The sequence below is a fragment of the Mauremys reevesii genome, linkage group 10, assembly GCF_016161935.1.
Source record: "Mauremys reevesii isolate NIE-2019 linkage group 10, ASM1616193v1, whole genome shotgun sequence".
In the NCBI taxonomy this organism is placed as follows: domain Eukaryota; kingdom Metazoa; phylum Chordata; order Testudines; family Geoemydidae; genus Mauremys; species Mauremys reevesii.
In genome coordinates this window covers 19,950,030-19,966,868 of record NC_052632.1, presented here as the reverse complement: position 1 = coordinate 19,966,868, position 16,839 = coordinate 19,950,030, and the positions used below count along the sequence as shown (strand labels likewise).

General features: G+C 41.9%; 1 protein-coding gene across 9 annotated transcripts in view; it reads right to left on the bottom strand.

The window, feature by feature from the left end:
- FBN1 (fibrillin 1) overlaps positions 1–16,839 on the bottom strand; it is a 227,738-nt gene that overhangs the window by 49,342 nt on the left and 161,557 nt on the right. For all 9 annotated transcript variants that reach the window (XM_039490873.1, XM_039490872.1, XM_039490876.1 and 6 more), the window contains 9 exons: positions 10,712–10,834; positions 9,852–9,974; positions 7,787–7,912; positions 5,720–5,842; positions 4,675–4,797; positions 3,433–3,597; positions 2,958–3,026; positions 2,727–2,852; positions 1,084–1,206 (listed from right to left, as the gene is read on the bottom strand). In XM_039490873.1, the coding sequence (XP_039346807.1) occupies positions 1,084–1,206; positions 2,727–2,852; positions 2,958–3,026; positions 3,433–3,597; positions 4,675–4,797; positions 5,720–5,842; positions 7,787–7,912; positions 9,852–9,974; positions 10,712–10,834 (1,101 nt within the window). The remainder of the gene's footprint in view (positions 1–1,083; positions 1,207–2,726; positions 2,853–2,957; positions 3,027–3,432; positions 3,598–4,674; positions 4,798–5,719; positions 5,843–7,786; positions 7,913–9,851; positions 9,975–10,711; positions 10,835–16,839) is intronic.

Here is a 16,839-nt window from a genome sequence, read left to right as displayed (position 1 = left end):
CCAAAGGAAACAAGATTGCCATACAGTGCAGAAGCCACCCAAAACCTCAGGGGAGTTACTGCAAAGCATCTACGCTGTGATAAATCCTGAGAGGTGGACTCAAATCTGTACTCACTGACACCGGGTTCAAGGGTTGCATGGTGTCAGGAACAGGAGCATTTAGCCCATCTTCTCTTCATAAAAGTCCTTATAATAGTGCAGGCCACTACCATATGCACTATTTTACAACAGTACATATTCAGGGTGAGACTGTGCCTAGCCCTGCACAGATTGTGAGACAAAGGTCACGGAGGTCTCCATCTTCTGGTCCGGAGCCAGGGCTGGGCACTGTATCAATTCAGAGCATAAGGACAGGCATCACAAGGAGTCTGGGATTCTATCAGCACCACTGGTGTTAGACTCCCCAAAGTAGGAGATATAGGACAAGCAGCCATGGCTAACATGTGAGCTCTGCTGGGGCGGTGTACATCACCCCTAATATGGCCAGTGTTTTTACAGCCACTGTCTGGCCTTAATGCTCCACAAAGATATGGTTATTGGTCTTTTGGGGCCTGATCTTGGTCCCACTAAAGTCAATGGAAGTTTTGTCACTGACTTCAATAGGAGCAAGAACAAGCCCTTCATGTTAGGAATTTCCACCATAAAAACATTATAGCCAGCCAACAGTTTTTACAATGAACTCTCCAGTTGGGAGGTCTGTGCAGAGATCAATAGCAGATATGGCTCATGAAAACTCACCCTTGCCAAGAGATTAAAATGTGAAATTCATGCCATACAAAGAGTAAATATGACACTTTCTGCTGTGGGTGTAAGGAAATGGGAACATGTCGTTACGCTGATTTAAACAGACTCTACATTGATCTGTGAATTGTGGTTTTTAGTAAAGCTCTGACAAAAACCTGTCTTCATTGACGTAATACAAATAAAGAAATAGGCCAGAACCTCGGTTGGTGTCAATGGGCATTAACTCCATTCAAGTCAATGATTATTCTTTTGTATAAGTGAACTCCATAGAGCTAGGCTGATTTACATCATCGGAAGCCCTGACATGCAATGTAGAAGGAACACTTTAAAAAAACATACCCATACAGTTGTTGCCACCATTGACTTGCATGTAGTCGGGAGGACAGATACAGGTGTAGTTCCCAACAGTGTTATAACAAGTGCCAGGCCCACAAATGCCAGGTGTTTCACATTCATTAACATCTATAAGAAAACAACAAGACATGAAATAATTGCAGCAGATTTTGGTCTACATTTCTTTTGTGAATCAGTGAATTTGGGTTAAGCTGTTTTAGCAGCGCTAAATCTGAGCTACTGGGTCATGATGGGGCAGGCCTGCATTGCAGAAAGGGTATTCCATGATTAAACAGGTCTATAGGTGAGCCTAAGGGCCTCACAACTAGCCAGGGGAGTGGACCTCTGGCATACTCAATGGGTCCAGAACAGTGAGAATCCATTTCCTCTCTGCATCTGTTATCCAGAAAAAATTTGGAGACGCTTTGAAATAAGGTGGTATCAGGACAGATCACACATTCAACACTCCTGGTCTCTCCATCTCTTTGTGACAAAAGGGCTCAGCGATCAGTCTGTCCAGGTGTGTCTGAATCCATAAGTCTGACAGGGGTCTACAGCTGGTGGATAGAGGCAGAGAGCCCATCTGAACATAGGATGCTGCAGTGGACTGCTCAGGCCTTTAGGGAATTTGAGCTATTGAGCAGGGAAGGTGAAAGAGCTGCACCCATTAAATAATGCCACATGCACATCAAGGGGTTCCAAGCCAAGGGAACAGAATAAAACTCAAAGCTTAAAATATATTTAAAAAATCACTAAGTAGCCTTCTGCATTTTAAACAATCTGTAGGAATAGGTAGATTTATATCTCCTCTCTCTCGACTGCACACGAAACCAGATGCTGAGCTCTACATGGTGCAGAACTTCACAGAAAGTATGTGTGTCTGATTTTTAATTTAAATTTTTAATTTAATTCTCCGGGGCATGAATCTTCCTGTAGGTTTGCACAGGGCTCTACACGTTGTGGGCACTATGAGAAACAAACAATTATAGCAATGAGCTGGGAGGCTGAAGGCAACCTGGAAAATGAAAAACTAGTGATCAGATTTGGGGAGTTGGGCTAAAACTTTGTACAAAATACAACCTAATGGCTGCAGGACTGGGTTTAAGTGTATGGCTGTGATGTTCTGAATGCATGCTACCTACTGCAAGGGAGAAGGGGAGAGGGAAGGTTGTAATAAGACAAATATTTTCAGTCAGAGTCTCAGATCATCACGCTTTAGCCTGCAGGAAGATGGACAATGAGCTATGGTTAAAATGGATGATGCCATTTCAGCCAACCCACCAAACACAAGCAGAAAGCTGCTTGTTCGTTTCAGTGCATGGTCATGTAAAGAATTATATTGTCCATCAGCAAACTGCTATTTTTTAGAGATGATCAAGAAATGACGTTTTTATGCAACTGGAAACTGAAAACTGTTAGATTTTTGTTTTTGATGAAAACCAGAAAATTTTAAGCAAAAATTTCCATTTAATCGAAAAGGAATTTTCTGTTGAAAAACTTTTTGAAGGAAAAATTTTGACCAGCTCTACTATTTCTGCAATTACACTGTTGGTGTTCTTTTAAGGAACAGATAATTTTGATGGATGCTCAGTTGCCAGTAGTTGATAAGAAATAAATGCCCATGCCGAGTAAACCCTAAGACTACATACCATCACATACTCGAGACTCTTCATTCAAATAGTAGCCATTTGGACACTGACAGTGGAAACTACCAAATGTATTAATACATTTTCCTCCTTGGCAAAGTCCAGGTAGTTCTTGACACTCATCAATATCTAACAAAGTAAAAACACCAGCATTATTTCATGCCATGAAAAATCAAGTTAGTTATAGAATGTTGCAATTTAAGACATGTAAAAGCATGAAAAAATAAGCATTACCCTCCAATATAACTGTAATAGGGTTTGGTCGGAATCCTTCCCCTCCAGGGCACAGAACCTTATATTCAGCTGAAAACAAAAGAGATTTTATTAACCTAAAATAGTTTAAACAACATCTTAATCACAATGATCTTTGAACTTGTAAAGCTTATTATAGCACATTATAAAACAGCCTAATACTAAAACAAGGCCCCACTGTGCAAAATCAGGTATCGCTTTTCTCATTGGCTAACACAGAGTCTGGTGTCCAAGCAATAGCACAACTATGCAAGAGCCATTACAATGCACCTGCTGATTGATAATATTTCAAAGCCAGCAGATTTTGTACCATGACTGGTGTAATTTTCAGGCAGTTTAGTACTTGTATGTACCCGGTACATTATTTTACTAGCATTCCCACTATCTAGAGAAAGTAAAGAGAGACAGAAAGAAGCATGCATATATGGTTAGGTATAATCCAGTAAAGCTGACTTACTTGAGTTCACAAGTGGGCAATGTTCACAGGGAACCCCCCAAGCTCTCCCCAGGGAGCAACAGCAAGAGGCCTTGGAAACACCAACCCCAATCTCATTGCTGCAGACTATATCTCCGTTGTCTCCTCGTGGTTTAATATCCAAGTAGCAGTTGCCAGAACGTGTGTCTATTCAAAATGCACACAAAACAAACATTACATCTGATGGAGGGGAAGAAAGTTTTGTTTCCTTGTGCTTCCCCTCTCTGTCTGTGCCCATCTATTGTCTCATGCTTCAGTTGTGAGCTCTTTGGAGTAGGAACCATCTTTTTGTTCTGTGCTTGTACAGTGCCTAGCACAACGGGGTCCTGGTCCATGATTACGGCTTCTAGGTGCTATGAAATAAATGAATCAATAATACTCGGGCAGTCTCAATGTTGAGAGAGAGCGAGAGTGCCAAATTACCTCCATTTCACACGCGAAAGCTGTGGTTGGAAGTAATTTAGTGTCACGATTACTTTGGGCAGCACCTCACTCTGCGAACAGTCTCACTGCAATCAATGGGACTGCTCATAGACTAAGGAACTTCTGAGCGAGAGTGGCAGACCCAGGTCCTTCATCATTTAGATGCCTATTCTTATTCTCACATGCTTGTATTAGCACCTTCCTCCAATCCTAGGAACTGCTCCTCTTTTCTGTCCTTGAAATTAATGAGATTTACAAATGAAACCATCTATTCAACACATATACTTAGAAATTAATATGCATTTCAACCCAAGGAAACAATTCAGGACCAGAGAGCTACAGGGAGGTCCTGAGAAAGTCGGGGCCTAATCCTCCAGAATCTCCTCACAAGAGTATCTCCTCTGACGATGATAATTAAGTCTGGCCGAGTTGCACTCAAAGCAGGATCCAAGGGTGTATGTTGGCTTTATGCCACACGTTTGTGTTTCTTCAGTCTTAAGGCCAGACAGAGGCTGGTTTGGCCCTGGTGCAATTTAAAACAGCCTCTAAATTGTGCACAGCTGCAACAAGCCCCAAGGGGCTATTCTGGCAGCAGGGAATGGCTGAAGTGCAGTACTGCTCAGGCCACATTCCCTACCCTTCACCACACCCTATTAGCCAGGAGCAGTAGGGTGGGAACTGCAGAGTCTGCTCCAAGAGCTTTCCATCATACCCTGGGAATCCTCAGCTGGCTGTTTAAGCTAGAGTTACTGCCCCTTTGTGCCACTTCGTCTCTAAAGAATACAGGAAATGACAGCTTACCAACACAGCCAACACGGGTGGGGTTCAGCTCAAAATCAGGAGGACACTCACAGGTGTAACTGCCAGGGGTATTGATACACTTGCCGCTGATACAGGTGGTGGGGTCTGCACATTCGTTAACATCTGAAACAACAAGGGGGCAGTTAGCGAATTCCCCAATATTCCACCAAAACCCACAACATTCCAGGTGTCAGAATGTCAGTCTCAGGAAATAATCAGTTCCAATGCTTGTTGTGGGGTGTATGTTCCCTCTACAGAAATCTACACACAAAAAACCACCACTGAAACTGTGGAAGCAGAGCACTAGTCCAACATGAATTCAATATTTCACTGAGAAATACTTCATTTTTGCCAGAAAAAAATAATTCTACATAATGAAATGCACCATAAGAAAGGCCAAAACATTAATCACATTGGTCAAAAATATCAAGCAGAGAAATCATTTTGATGGCCATACTGTCCCATGTGTCTCTGGGAGCAGAAAGTACAGGGCCCAGCAGATCCTAACCTGTGGGAAATGTGGACGGGAAAGCGCGACACCTCTTCTCCATCAATCCTCTCTTCCCTTGACCAGTGGAACCCCAGAAATTCACACCTCAGCAGGGAACAGATTTGGGGATGATCACACAGCCCTCAAAATCAGGCAAAATATTTGTGTGTAACTTCCTACTGTCCCTATTTTGCCCACTGTGCTGTTTTGCAGTGAAGGATCTAGTGTAGTTCCATACTTTCTTATTTATAATCTAATTGTTATGATATAGCTAAAGCTTTGCTTAAGGAGTTGGTCAAGATATGAACAGCTGTGGTCAAAGGCCGCTCAAGAGTCTGCCACTCTAGACAAAACTTTGGTGTGCTGCTGCCTCCTCTTAGTCGTAGAGCAGAGGATTTGGTGCTTGAGTGAGTGGCACTGTGACCTGACACACTGGGTCATAACACTCAAATTTGGCCTAGCTGCCCCTCTGACATGATGGATGCCCTAGGTAGCAGCTGAGTCCATTGACAGCTAGCTGTGTTGAAAATCATCTTGTTTAAAACCAGTCTTCACCTGTGCAGTTACCACCGGTTCTGTCCAGTTCATAGCCTGTCTCGCACTCGCATCGGAATAGACCAGGGAGGTTATGACAAGTCCCATAGACACAGATGTTAGGAAGGGAGCACTCATCAATATCTGTAAGAACAAAAAGGAGGGGAAAATTAGGTTCTGTGATCTTTTCGCTATAAACTTTGGACTAAAATCTTGTCTGAATAAGCGTTCAGAAAACTAAGCATGGAACTGGATTCTGATTGCTCCTGCATGTTTTGTAAAATATACTTTAGATCTGCAATACTAATATATAGGATTTGCATTTGCACCCAACAGGGTCCAATCTAGAACCTCTTACTTAATTGCTTTGGAAGTGAAATTCAGCTCTATGCAGATGGCCAGCACAAGGGGCTGAAGGGTTAAGTGGGACTTAAGTGATGCACAGGCTTTTGCAAAGAAATTAAATTCACGTTTTATTCAATTTTACTGCATATGACAGATTATTAGACGTACTGTGCTTATTTCTTGGGTGTAACTTCTATGGTGTTTTGCCTGAGTGAGGACTGCAGTATCAGACTCACTGTTTATAGTATACTTATATGAACTGCATAATGAATGACTAACTTGATCCAGTAACAAAGAGAACATGTTTACAAAGGACTTTAAAATACTTCTGCAGTTAGTATACACACCAGAGACTTCAAGAGAAGATTGTTGTAGCAACAGGAGAGAGGCACCATGCAGGCTGTTAAAGTTAGTTTGAAGATTATATAGTTTCAAAGTAAATGGTTTCATACATGAAATACTAAGAAATCTAATTTTGTTTTTAGTTTACATAGAATTTCAACTTTCACAATTCATGCCTCTTCCTTTATTAGTAAGAAACAATACATGAAACAAATTTTGCCTATTTATAGTGTACTTATGAACTTCATCAAATACCAGTATCTATAATGCATTTAGGATGGTTGAGTTGAAAGATCTCAGCCTTGGGGAAAATATGCATTTATTTATGAATCAGAGCAAACAATTCACAAGGAGTTATTCATTTGTTACGTTTCTCTTCTTATTCTATTAGCAAACAGATTGCAAAATTCTAACATATTTTCAACACTCAAAATTATTTGTGATTTTCTAACTTCTCTATTATTTGAGTACTTTGTAAACAATTAACTGAGAAAATTCAAGATTTAAATTTTTACATTTATGCTGTCTAGGTTATTTGTCATATAGTGCCTTATGTTCCTCGAATGGATGACTTAAATTACTAAATCACTACAACATGAATTGTGGCTTTCAAATGATACAATCAAATATACAATGTGAAACATGATTGCAGCAAACATTTGCTTTTCACAAGTATTTGCACTAGCAAAGCTCAAGCGCTTGAAAGTGTATATAAAAGGGCCGCAAAGAGTTGACTGGCAACACACTTTCGAATCTGATCACACATTCATAGGATTTAATTCCTTATTGTTTGCCCAGAGCTGTCTCTTTATTAGCTTAATAAACTGTGCCCTTCCGCAGGGTTGACATATATATGCTTTTGCACTTCACAGAAGCTGCTCAGAATGGGCTGGCTATCAAATACCAAACCACAGCAGACCTGGGACTGATCTAAAGCCTACTGAAGTCATTGAAAGTCTTTCCATTGACTTCAGTGGGCATTGGCTGTCCCTTGCTTCCCACACACTGCTCTCCCTCTAGGTTAAAGACAATATTCTGCCAACCTCTGCTGAAGAGACATGAGCAGAAAGGGAGACAGGAAAAAAAGGTGACCAAGGGGAAGCAGTGGCTGAAAAGCCTTTGGATTGCCAGATCAGTGAATAACTAGCTTTGTGGCAGTAAAAGATTCCGCAAAGAGCTGTTTTCATTCTCCATAGCTCTGTGTTTAGACCTCTGAAACCAAAATCAGTGTCCAGATGCATGAACTGAAAAAAAGTAACAAAACTTTATCCTAAAATATTTTGGAAGTGAATCCAGCTTTCAATAGTAAACACAACTGCAACCAATTGTAACATTTTTCAAATATAAAATACTATTCAGGCAGATTTAGTCAAGTATTGTTTAAAGGTTACAGTGAATTACCTTCACATGCTTTCCCATCTGGACTTGGTAAAAATCCCATATCACATTCACAGCGATACCCTCCAGGGGCATTGAGACATTGCCCATTCTCACAGAGATTCAGGTTTTCTGAGCATTCATCAAGATCTGTTAAAGGAAGAGGAATTGCATTATACTGTAAATATTTTTTCTCACTGGTGTTCAGTTCAGCTAAGACACATATATATCCCAAAGTCTGAACTGTTACATTAATTGAGAACATTTTCAGAAGAAACTGTAGGCAGGTTATGTGCAGCTCTTGTCATACTAAAAGGCTTGGGGCATTTCTGTCACTCTGAAAATACAATTTCTAATGAAAAGGAAAAAAAGAAGCAATTAGTCTAGATTTTTAAAAGTGGTTAAAATTAGCAAGAAGTGGAGGGAGATTGGTGACTGCTGTGTAACAATAGAGCCTAGAAGCCCCAACTGGGATCAGGCCTCTACTGTATGAGGTGCTGTACAACGTACTAATAAATGGTAAGAGATAGAGTGAAAACTCTTTGGAGCAGAGACTAACAAGACAAAGACAGACAAAGAGAGGGAGTGGAGACAGAGCCAGACAGCGGTGAAGGTCATTCAATGGGTCAGTGGCTGAGCTGGGAACAGTGCCCTAGCCACTGGACTACACTGCCTCTCAGAGAGTTTGGCTCTTAGTCTTTAGCTGACATTGTACACATCACAAAAACAGCACAGTTGCTGCAATGCAGCTTGGCTGGCAGTCTCAGCTTATAGAAATCCAGGACTGGAAAACCAAAGATACTGCATATCAGGATTGAGGTGCACACATTGCCAAAGCTGTGCGGAAACACTACACAGTACTAGTCTACTCTAGTGAATTCTATCCAGCTCTCAAATTCATGAGCAATAAGCATTACAAGGATTTCAAGATGAATTCTATCAAAATCCAGAAACTTAATTAATACTCATTAAAAAAAACCCCAAAGATACAGTTCATACCCGCCTCAGAATTAAGGAAGGACATATAGAAAATAAAAAAATGGAGGTTACAAAGGCCATTTGAGAAGCTGAATCAGATTCAAGAATGAACTGTATAACAAGCATTAACAGAATAATTCAAATGTAATTAACTTCAAGCGTGTGGTGCCAGATTCTCAACTGATGTAAACTGGCACAGGTAACAGAGCGCTGCTGATTTACCACAGCTGAGGATCTGGCCCACTCTCTGTATTTCTATATATTGTAGGGGTTTATACTGCAGCCTATCAATGTAGTATCATATAGTATCAACTTCTACATCAAATTAATAGCAAAGTTCCTAGGGACTGATGTGAGGTGCTAATTTGTTCTTCAAAGCAGAAGACTTAAGTCTGGGTGGGGAATGTCTGGTGACAATTTACACAAGACATTACTCAAAAGTAGCTACTTTGGCCCATCTATGTATGAGCACCACATCCTGAGGGTACTACGCTGATCATGCAATAAAAGGGCAGTGACCACATGCTCACTTCTGAAAAGGAAAAAACCCAAAATATTTTAGGCAACTATACAAAGGAATTTTAACAGATGTGCCCTATTACTCAAATGTTACGTGGGTGGCCAATAATCTGGTTTGTTAACTGGTCCAATTATACCACCATGCGCTGTTTGAATAAGTTTGCCACCCACATCTCTTTACAAGCAACAGTCATGAAAACCTTCCATTCTCACAAGGGAAAAAAAATGCTGTCAAGTTATACTGCTCAACTTTTTCATGCCAGATGATGTCATGCTACGTGAAATGGGAGACATCTCAACATGACATATCAAAATACACCTTAACATGAGGCTGGAAAGTGTCAAAGAAAACACTTTGCTGCCCAATCCTGATCCTGTAATTGATACACACTTCAAAGTCCAATTCAGTGGGAATTCTGCACATAGAAAGACTGCAGGATCAGGTTTTAGATTTAGATTGTAAATATTGACCCAACATTGCACATTTAAATTAGTCTACCTGTAAGCAGTGGGTACATTTTCCCTAGGACTAGTCACTAAGATGCATGGTTATTATATGCTAAGAGTTGCATCACTCCAAAAGAAAGCTCACCTGTACAAGTGAAGCCATCCCCAGTGTAGCCATCCTTGCAAAGGCAACGGTAAGAACCCATTGTGTTCTTGCAATTGGCATGTGGGCTGCACATGTGTGTTCCATTGGAGCATTCGTCCAGATCTTTAATATAACAAAAATTGCATTAGTAAAACCAAATCCATCGTCAACGCAACCTTTAAACTCCTCAGTTCATAGCACAGGGAAACTACTTTAAATAATCTTTCACAAAAACAAGACACACATTTATGATTTTTTACTTGACATGTTTTAACAGACTTTAATAAAACACCCGACATTTATCACTGGATATTCTGTGTTGGTGCATTCACTAGTTTAGAGCAGTCCAGCTGTTCTCTCATTTCGAAGGGAGATTTCTTGTTTATTCTCTTCATGACAGGCACTTCCCCCTTCCCCACTCAGATATTCTTCTCTGACAGAGAATTTTCAGCATATTTGCAACTCAGCTAAGAAAGTTTGCTTGGATGTCTGTGTTACTTGGGAACCACTAAGACCCCTTCCCTTAAAGATAAAGGGTAAAATCCTGGCTCCACTGAAGTCAATGGCAAAACTCCCACTGACTTCAATGGAGTCAGGCTATCCCCCCAACTGCACAAACTATCTCAATACATTGCTTCATTTTCACCAGTCTTGCAAGCCAAGGAAGAGAAACTGTTCATGCTGACATGTCTCCCACATGACAGTGAATTCTTCCTTTGTAGTGTAAGATAAACTGACATCTTTAACATGTGTGACAATTAATTTTAAAGTTTGTAGATACAATGTTGCTTTCCACAGCTGTCTAAACACTTTTGTTGATGGCTTACAATGCTAAATCAGACATAATGTATGAAACTCACCTGTGCATTTGATGCCATCTCCAATCCAACCTGAGCTGCACTCACATTTGAAACTCCCTGCCGTATTTGTACATGTGGCATGCCTGTCACAGTTATGGGCTCCGATTTCACACTCATTGATATCTGTAATAACACAGGGGGAGGGGAGTGTTTGTGAAAGAGCTCACACATCAAACTTTTCTGACATCCAGCAAGACGACGTTTCTTTCTTAAATTGATTCTAACTGCTAGTAGCATTTAAGAATTAGGCATAAAAGAAACAAACTCATGGCAAAGAAAAGCTACTGAATAGCTGGCTTATTTCAAACATGTATTGGCCTACTATTTTGTGTTTTGTTTTCGGGACGTTTGGGGCAGTTTTTAAAGCAGCACTTTTGAAGCACGTAGCACCTAGGAGCCCTGTGGTGTAATATACTCTAGAGCCCCAGTAACATCTGCAGTGCACGGAGTGCCGTATTTGTTCTTTTCATTGGGGGTGATGCTGGAAGAGTGCTGGTATGGGGATTCACAGGCCTCCAGGAAGAAGGGGAACATCAGCCATGGCAATCGCTAGAGCAGTGAAGCTGCAGCAGATGCTCCGTAGCCTGGGGTTCTATTTCCCCCAAACAGCCTCGAAAAGCCCTTTGGCAAAACCCGTTTAACTCAGACCCAGTGCCAGGACCAGGATTTGCACCCTACATTACAGAGACACCAACATTTTACCAGCCTGTATCTTGAGCTGTACTTGGTCGCTGAGGAAAAGGAGGCAAAGTCTACATTACACTGTTACCACCCAAACCCTGGGGCTTGCTGGGGGCTCAGGGCTGCTCTAAATTGCATTGAGTGGTCACAGGCCCCAAGAGGCCATTCTTCCAGCAAGGGATCACCGGGGCGCAGCACTGGGCACACTCCAGACAGTATGAATGGGGTTGGTGCTATATCCCAGCTCTGCTCCACTAGCAGATTCCTCCGTGCCAAGGATAGTCCCCACGCCCCAGCGAAGCCGATGTTTGCACGGCCAGAGTGACGCAAAGCAGATGGCAGCGGGGGTGTGTGTGTGTGTGTGTGGGGATTTGGCCTATGTTTGGTCCTAGTGTGAAGGCAGATGGGAGAAAAGCACAGGACTGCGCTCTTTGGGAGTATTATTTATTAGGAACTCAGCAAACCTAAACAAAGGGAAGAAAAGGACACCTTCCTTGAGGACAACATATGGCCAGCTATACTAATCCTCAACCTTCACAGGCTTGCCAGCACATTCCATTTCAGCACTTGTTGTTTTCACCTTATTTTGATTCTTGGGCAGCGTACAATTGTATATAGAGAAAAACAAACCTAATGCAGCTCTTTCCTTATCACAACACAAAATTAGTGCTTAATATAAGCACTTGGAGAATGTATAAACTCAAAGACAATGTTTTCAGAAATTATTTCTGGTAACTAAAACAAACGCTGCAGGAATTCTCTCACACACATGAGCCATGGCTTTTACAACATTTACTGTATCCTAGGACTCTAGGTGTGTTTTCTTCTACTTCCATACAGATGTAAACTGTCTAGAATTCACATCAAGCCTCTTAGAGTTTCTACCAGCTGTTCCCAGACCTTTTAACTGCCTTTAGTGATAACTTATGTCAAATCATCCCATTCTGCAGAACAATTGATGGAAAGGAAAAATGCAGGCAAAAAAACCTCTGCATGATTTAACATACAGAGAACCCAACCCATTCTCCTCTTGGGGTAGATTAAAAAGGGTCGGGGGTCTGGACTAGGAATCATGGGAATTCCCAGCTCCAAACCCAAAGATCTCAATGCATCTACTATCATGCCTACCAGAAACTATCCAACTAATACCAGTTAGGGAGAGGAGCAACTGGGGAGAGTTTTATATTTCAATTTTTTTTTAAAGTATTAGCTAACTATTGCATCATCAGGATATGTCTAAACACCATCTTGTATCTTGTATTCTTTTCTTCTACTCTTTCTTTGCCTGCCTGTTTGCCTTTTAGACTGTAATAGCTGTACAGAATGTTTGTTCCCTCACATGTTATCTATACCTTAGTCTGCCTTTGCCCCCAGTCCCAGAAGTATGTCTGGTGTGGTGGCTCTATTGCGCCTCTGCTCTGGTTTTCAGTTTCAGTGCACAGTACCTCTCCTTCAGAGGAACTGGCAGCCAACATATGTAACTTAATGCTGCAAGGAGCAGCCTCAAATTAAGCAAGGATTAACCTTCTAGATGTTATAGGTTCTTAGGGGAAGAAATCTAGCTAGAGAACCCACTCCCTAGATCCTCCCCCTTCCAGAGGTGCTGTGACTCTGGGAAGAGGGAACTGATGACCTGTAGGCCAACTCCCTTCATTTTGCAATTTAAATCCCAGTTTGGGCGACAGTATTGAGCCTGCTGTGTTTTATTTTTTCTCCTCTACGCAGCGCAATGGAAGAGGTGGGGTCCAGTCTTTTCTGTGGTCTTTCAGAGGAGTCTGGAGCAAAACCCTGAGATCAACATCCCCAATATTTGGGTGGGTCCAAAAGTTGGTTGCTGGGGTCCAGAACCAGATCTGAATCTGGCAGCCTGAGTCCACTGCTCATTAATCTAGACCAACAGTAGCAAACCTAGAAATCATGCAAATGAGACCTTTTCAAAAAAGTTTAAAAACAAGGCCAGGAACAGATAACCATATAACGTATTTTCCTTAATCATGTGCAGAAACTTGTAAGATGATAATATTACCCTAGGCAGGAAACCTGTGTCTGTTAAAGACCTTAAGGGTGATCAAGAAAGCTAATTTTGGCTTAGAGTGAAGAGAAAGGCTAGAAATAAGTTCCAGAGGTCAACTACAGTATGTAGTGACAAGAAAAAACAGGCAAGCAGTCTACATCTTTAATCTCAACATGAGTGTTTTTAAAATGTTGTTAAACCACTGGTAATACTAAGGGTGCTCTGTATTTGATTACTTGATGCTCTGAAATATTCAAGCGATCACATGCTTCTTCATAACCTTTTGAGCACAACAAAACATAAAAAAACAACATAATGCCAGATTTTTCTGCCAAGAATTTTTTAAACCACCAGTAAACACGAAATGGAAACTTGCATGCAATAGTTATGCTACAGTTATGTTATATACAGATTCAATTTTGTAAGGCAACTTCATAAATAGTAAACAGACCTATATCATCTGATCACAGACACAGTCCAGCTCTCATTGATTCCACTGGAAGCAGGGTCCATCCTTCTGCTTTTATAAAGTTAGATGCTGCAATGCCAAGGAATGAATGGACATTCACTCCACTTGAGTCTAGTGATATCCTACTGTTTAGTATTCTAATTGTCCAATCTATCAATGGCAAAAAAAACCTACATGCTAACGGCAGCCCTATGTAAAGGGGGAAATGAAATCAATGGGAGTTGTGCCCACTTACACTGGGGCTTAATTTGGCCTGAGGATGCCATAAGTATTGAATTCAGACTTCTCAGGATGACACACGCAAAGGAGAAAGTGAGCTCTGAAGGGGAAAGCTTTTACTTAAACACATCTCTCCCAGAACAGCACAGGGCCAGATTCTGCCACCTTTCCTCAAAGTATGAAGTGCCCTACTCTTCAAATAGTTCCATATATTTGCATAGGACTACTCAAGGAGTAAGGCACCACTCAACTGGAATAAGAGTACCAGAATCAGGGCAAAGAGATCACAGGAAAATGCTAGCCAAGTGAGAATTTGACACCACACTTTACTCCGACAAAATTCCCATTGACTTCAGTGGGATTCTTACTAAAATAAAGAATGCAAGGTTGAGTCACTGATCTGTATAAACACTCTCTTTTTGACTAAATTTCCTCCAGTGTGAAAGTTTCCCTTTAAATATAACACTGTGGGAAGCCAACAAAAACAAAGGAATTACAATCTAAGGCTCACACTGCATCCTCAGCTGGTCCCATTGTGTACCCACACTGCAGCACACGTGTTCTCATCTTTGTAATCACAGTACTCCTATTAACACCAAGGGAGCTGACTGACTATAGCAGATGACTATGCTCATGGTAAATAACAGGCAGCTCTGACATCATAGCAATTCCAGGCTCAGTGGGGACAAACGGTCACTCTTCATTTACTGTTGGCTATTTTACTTCTTTTTGATATCTCTTAATACTTATTTTTCTCACGCCTTAAGTAATAAATAAGGTGTCTCCCATTAATCACAGAGGCACAAATGTTTCTAATTCTGCATGAGCAACAATATGTATACACAACTGGCATGTGCAATTACTGTACTTATGCTCACAAAAGTGGCAACTGCATGAACAAATAACCAGCTAAGATGCGTGCACAATGACTACACACACCAACTACGTATGTGTATTTCTGCATGTTTTGAAAATCCAGGGCAGAAAGTAGAAATGGCAGAGACCTATTTAGTGGTACGTCATCAGCACCTTGCTCATGCTTTGGGAACCCAGTGCATTTCCTTGAACCGGAATGGAGTGGGAGAAGCCATGCCACCAGTGCTGGCAAGAGCAAGGGCGGTGGCAGAAGGAGGCCAGACTTTATGAATAAAGGATGTTTTTTTACATTTGTACTGCAGTATCACCCTGAAGCTAATGCACTGAAAGACCATGAAAACTTACACACTCACCCCCAGACACAGAACCCATGCAAGGTTCTATGAACCATTTACACTTCACATTAAGGGCTTCAGTGGGGCTTAAGTAGACTAGAGGGCCTGGAGCATGCTGTCTATAGGGGTGAATTTAATCCAGTGTCAACCTGTGAACCAGCTTTGTTTAGCTGGAATTATTTTCATGTCTGCAAACTTCTGTAAAAGTATTTTCTGATTTTTATTTATTGGCTCTTTCTGCAAATCTGTCAACTTTATCTGACTGATGTTCCATTTGTATTTTGAGTTTGTGCCCAGATCCCATGGAGAAGATCACATAGAAGTCACATGGCATATGTCCTCCTGGGTCCCTGCCTGATGGAGAAAATCCCATATCAGCAGGTGGGTCAGCAGAAGCAATTTGCAGAAAATAGATTTGCGTAGAAAAGTAGATCTCAGCAGAAATTCATCTTCTGATGCAACTAGAGAAACCTAGGGGGAAAAACTTTAATTTCTCCTAGTCTTATCCCCATGACTTCCTGAGTGAGTGGCCTAGGAATAAGTGAGTGGCCTAGGAAACCATTACCTTCCATTGGGAACTGTCTTGCTTTTTATTCAACAAAACTGTGAGCATCTCCCAGTTTTCCATGGGTCAATTCATGTGTTTGACAGACACCATCAGCTTTCTGTACTTCCCCGACTTGATGTATTATCGTCCTTTAGTATTGGACATGATATTGCCAGCTCCTCAATTCATAATGGGAAATGTATGTGTTTCACTGACATCACAGTGCTCCTGTGCCACCAGACTGAGGCATAACGTGTTTTTAATGGATGGAGGCTAGAGGAGAGGCAAGGAAGAGAGGGAAGCAGGCTTAAGAACGCAGCACATTTTACAAGCTGCAATGTTAGGGCTACTCCAAGTCAATGGGATGGCTCTTGAGTGACAGCTGCAGGGCTGGGTCCTTGCTTTTACCATACTCTTTTGCAATGTGTTTGTTTTCAGGTATGCAGTAATGAACAGTCGTGTACCGACCGCTCCTTTATATATATTATCTTCTTCACAAGGATGGGTGGGAGTGGGCTTTTTGCTCTAATTCATTTCTCTGTTCAAGGCTGGCATTAGGGGGTGGCAAGCACAGCAATTGCCCTGCAAAGCTAAGTTGCTCAGGCTTTGGCTTCAACCCTGCGTGGCAGGGCTTGGGCAGGGCTCACTGGGGCTCAGGGCAGAAAGTCTAAGTGGGCCGAGCCCCCCACCCGCCACACAGGGCTGAAGCTGAAGCCTGAGCCCGCCCCGACTGCGCGGAGTTGAAGCCTTTGGACTTGGGCTTCAGCCCCTCATGGCAGGGCTTGGGCTTTTTGCCCTGGGCCCCAGTGAGCCTGACGCTGGCCATGTCTCTATTGCACCCATGGTGCTCAATGCTGCACACTCCTTACTCAGCTGATCCTCTCGCTGTCCTCACTGGGAGTCCTGGCTGAGTCATAACTACAGGATTGTGCCCACGTTCTGAACTTTTCTCAATTCTCTGAACCTGCTGTGGAGAAGGCCGGTTTA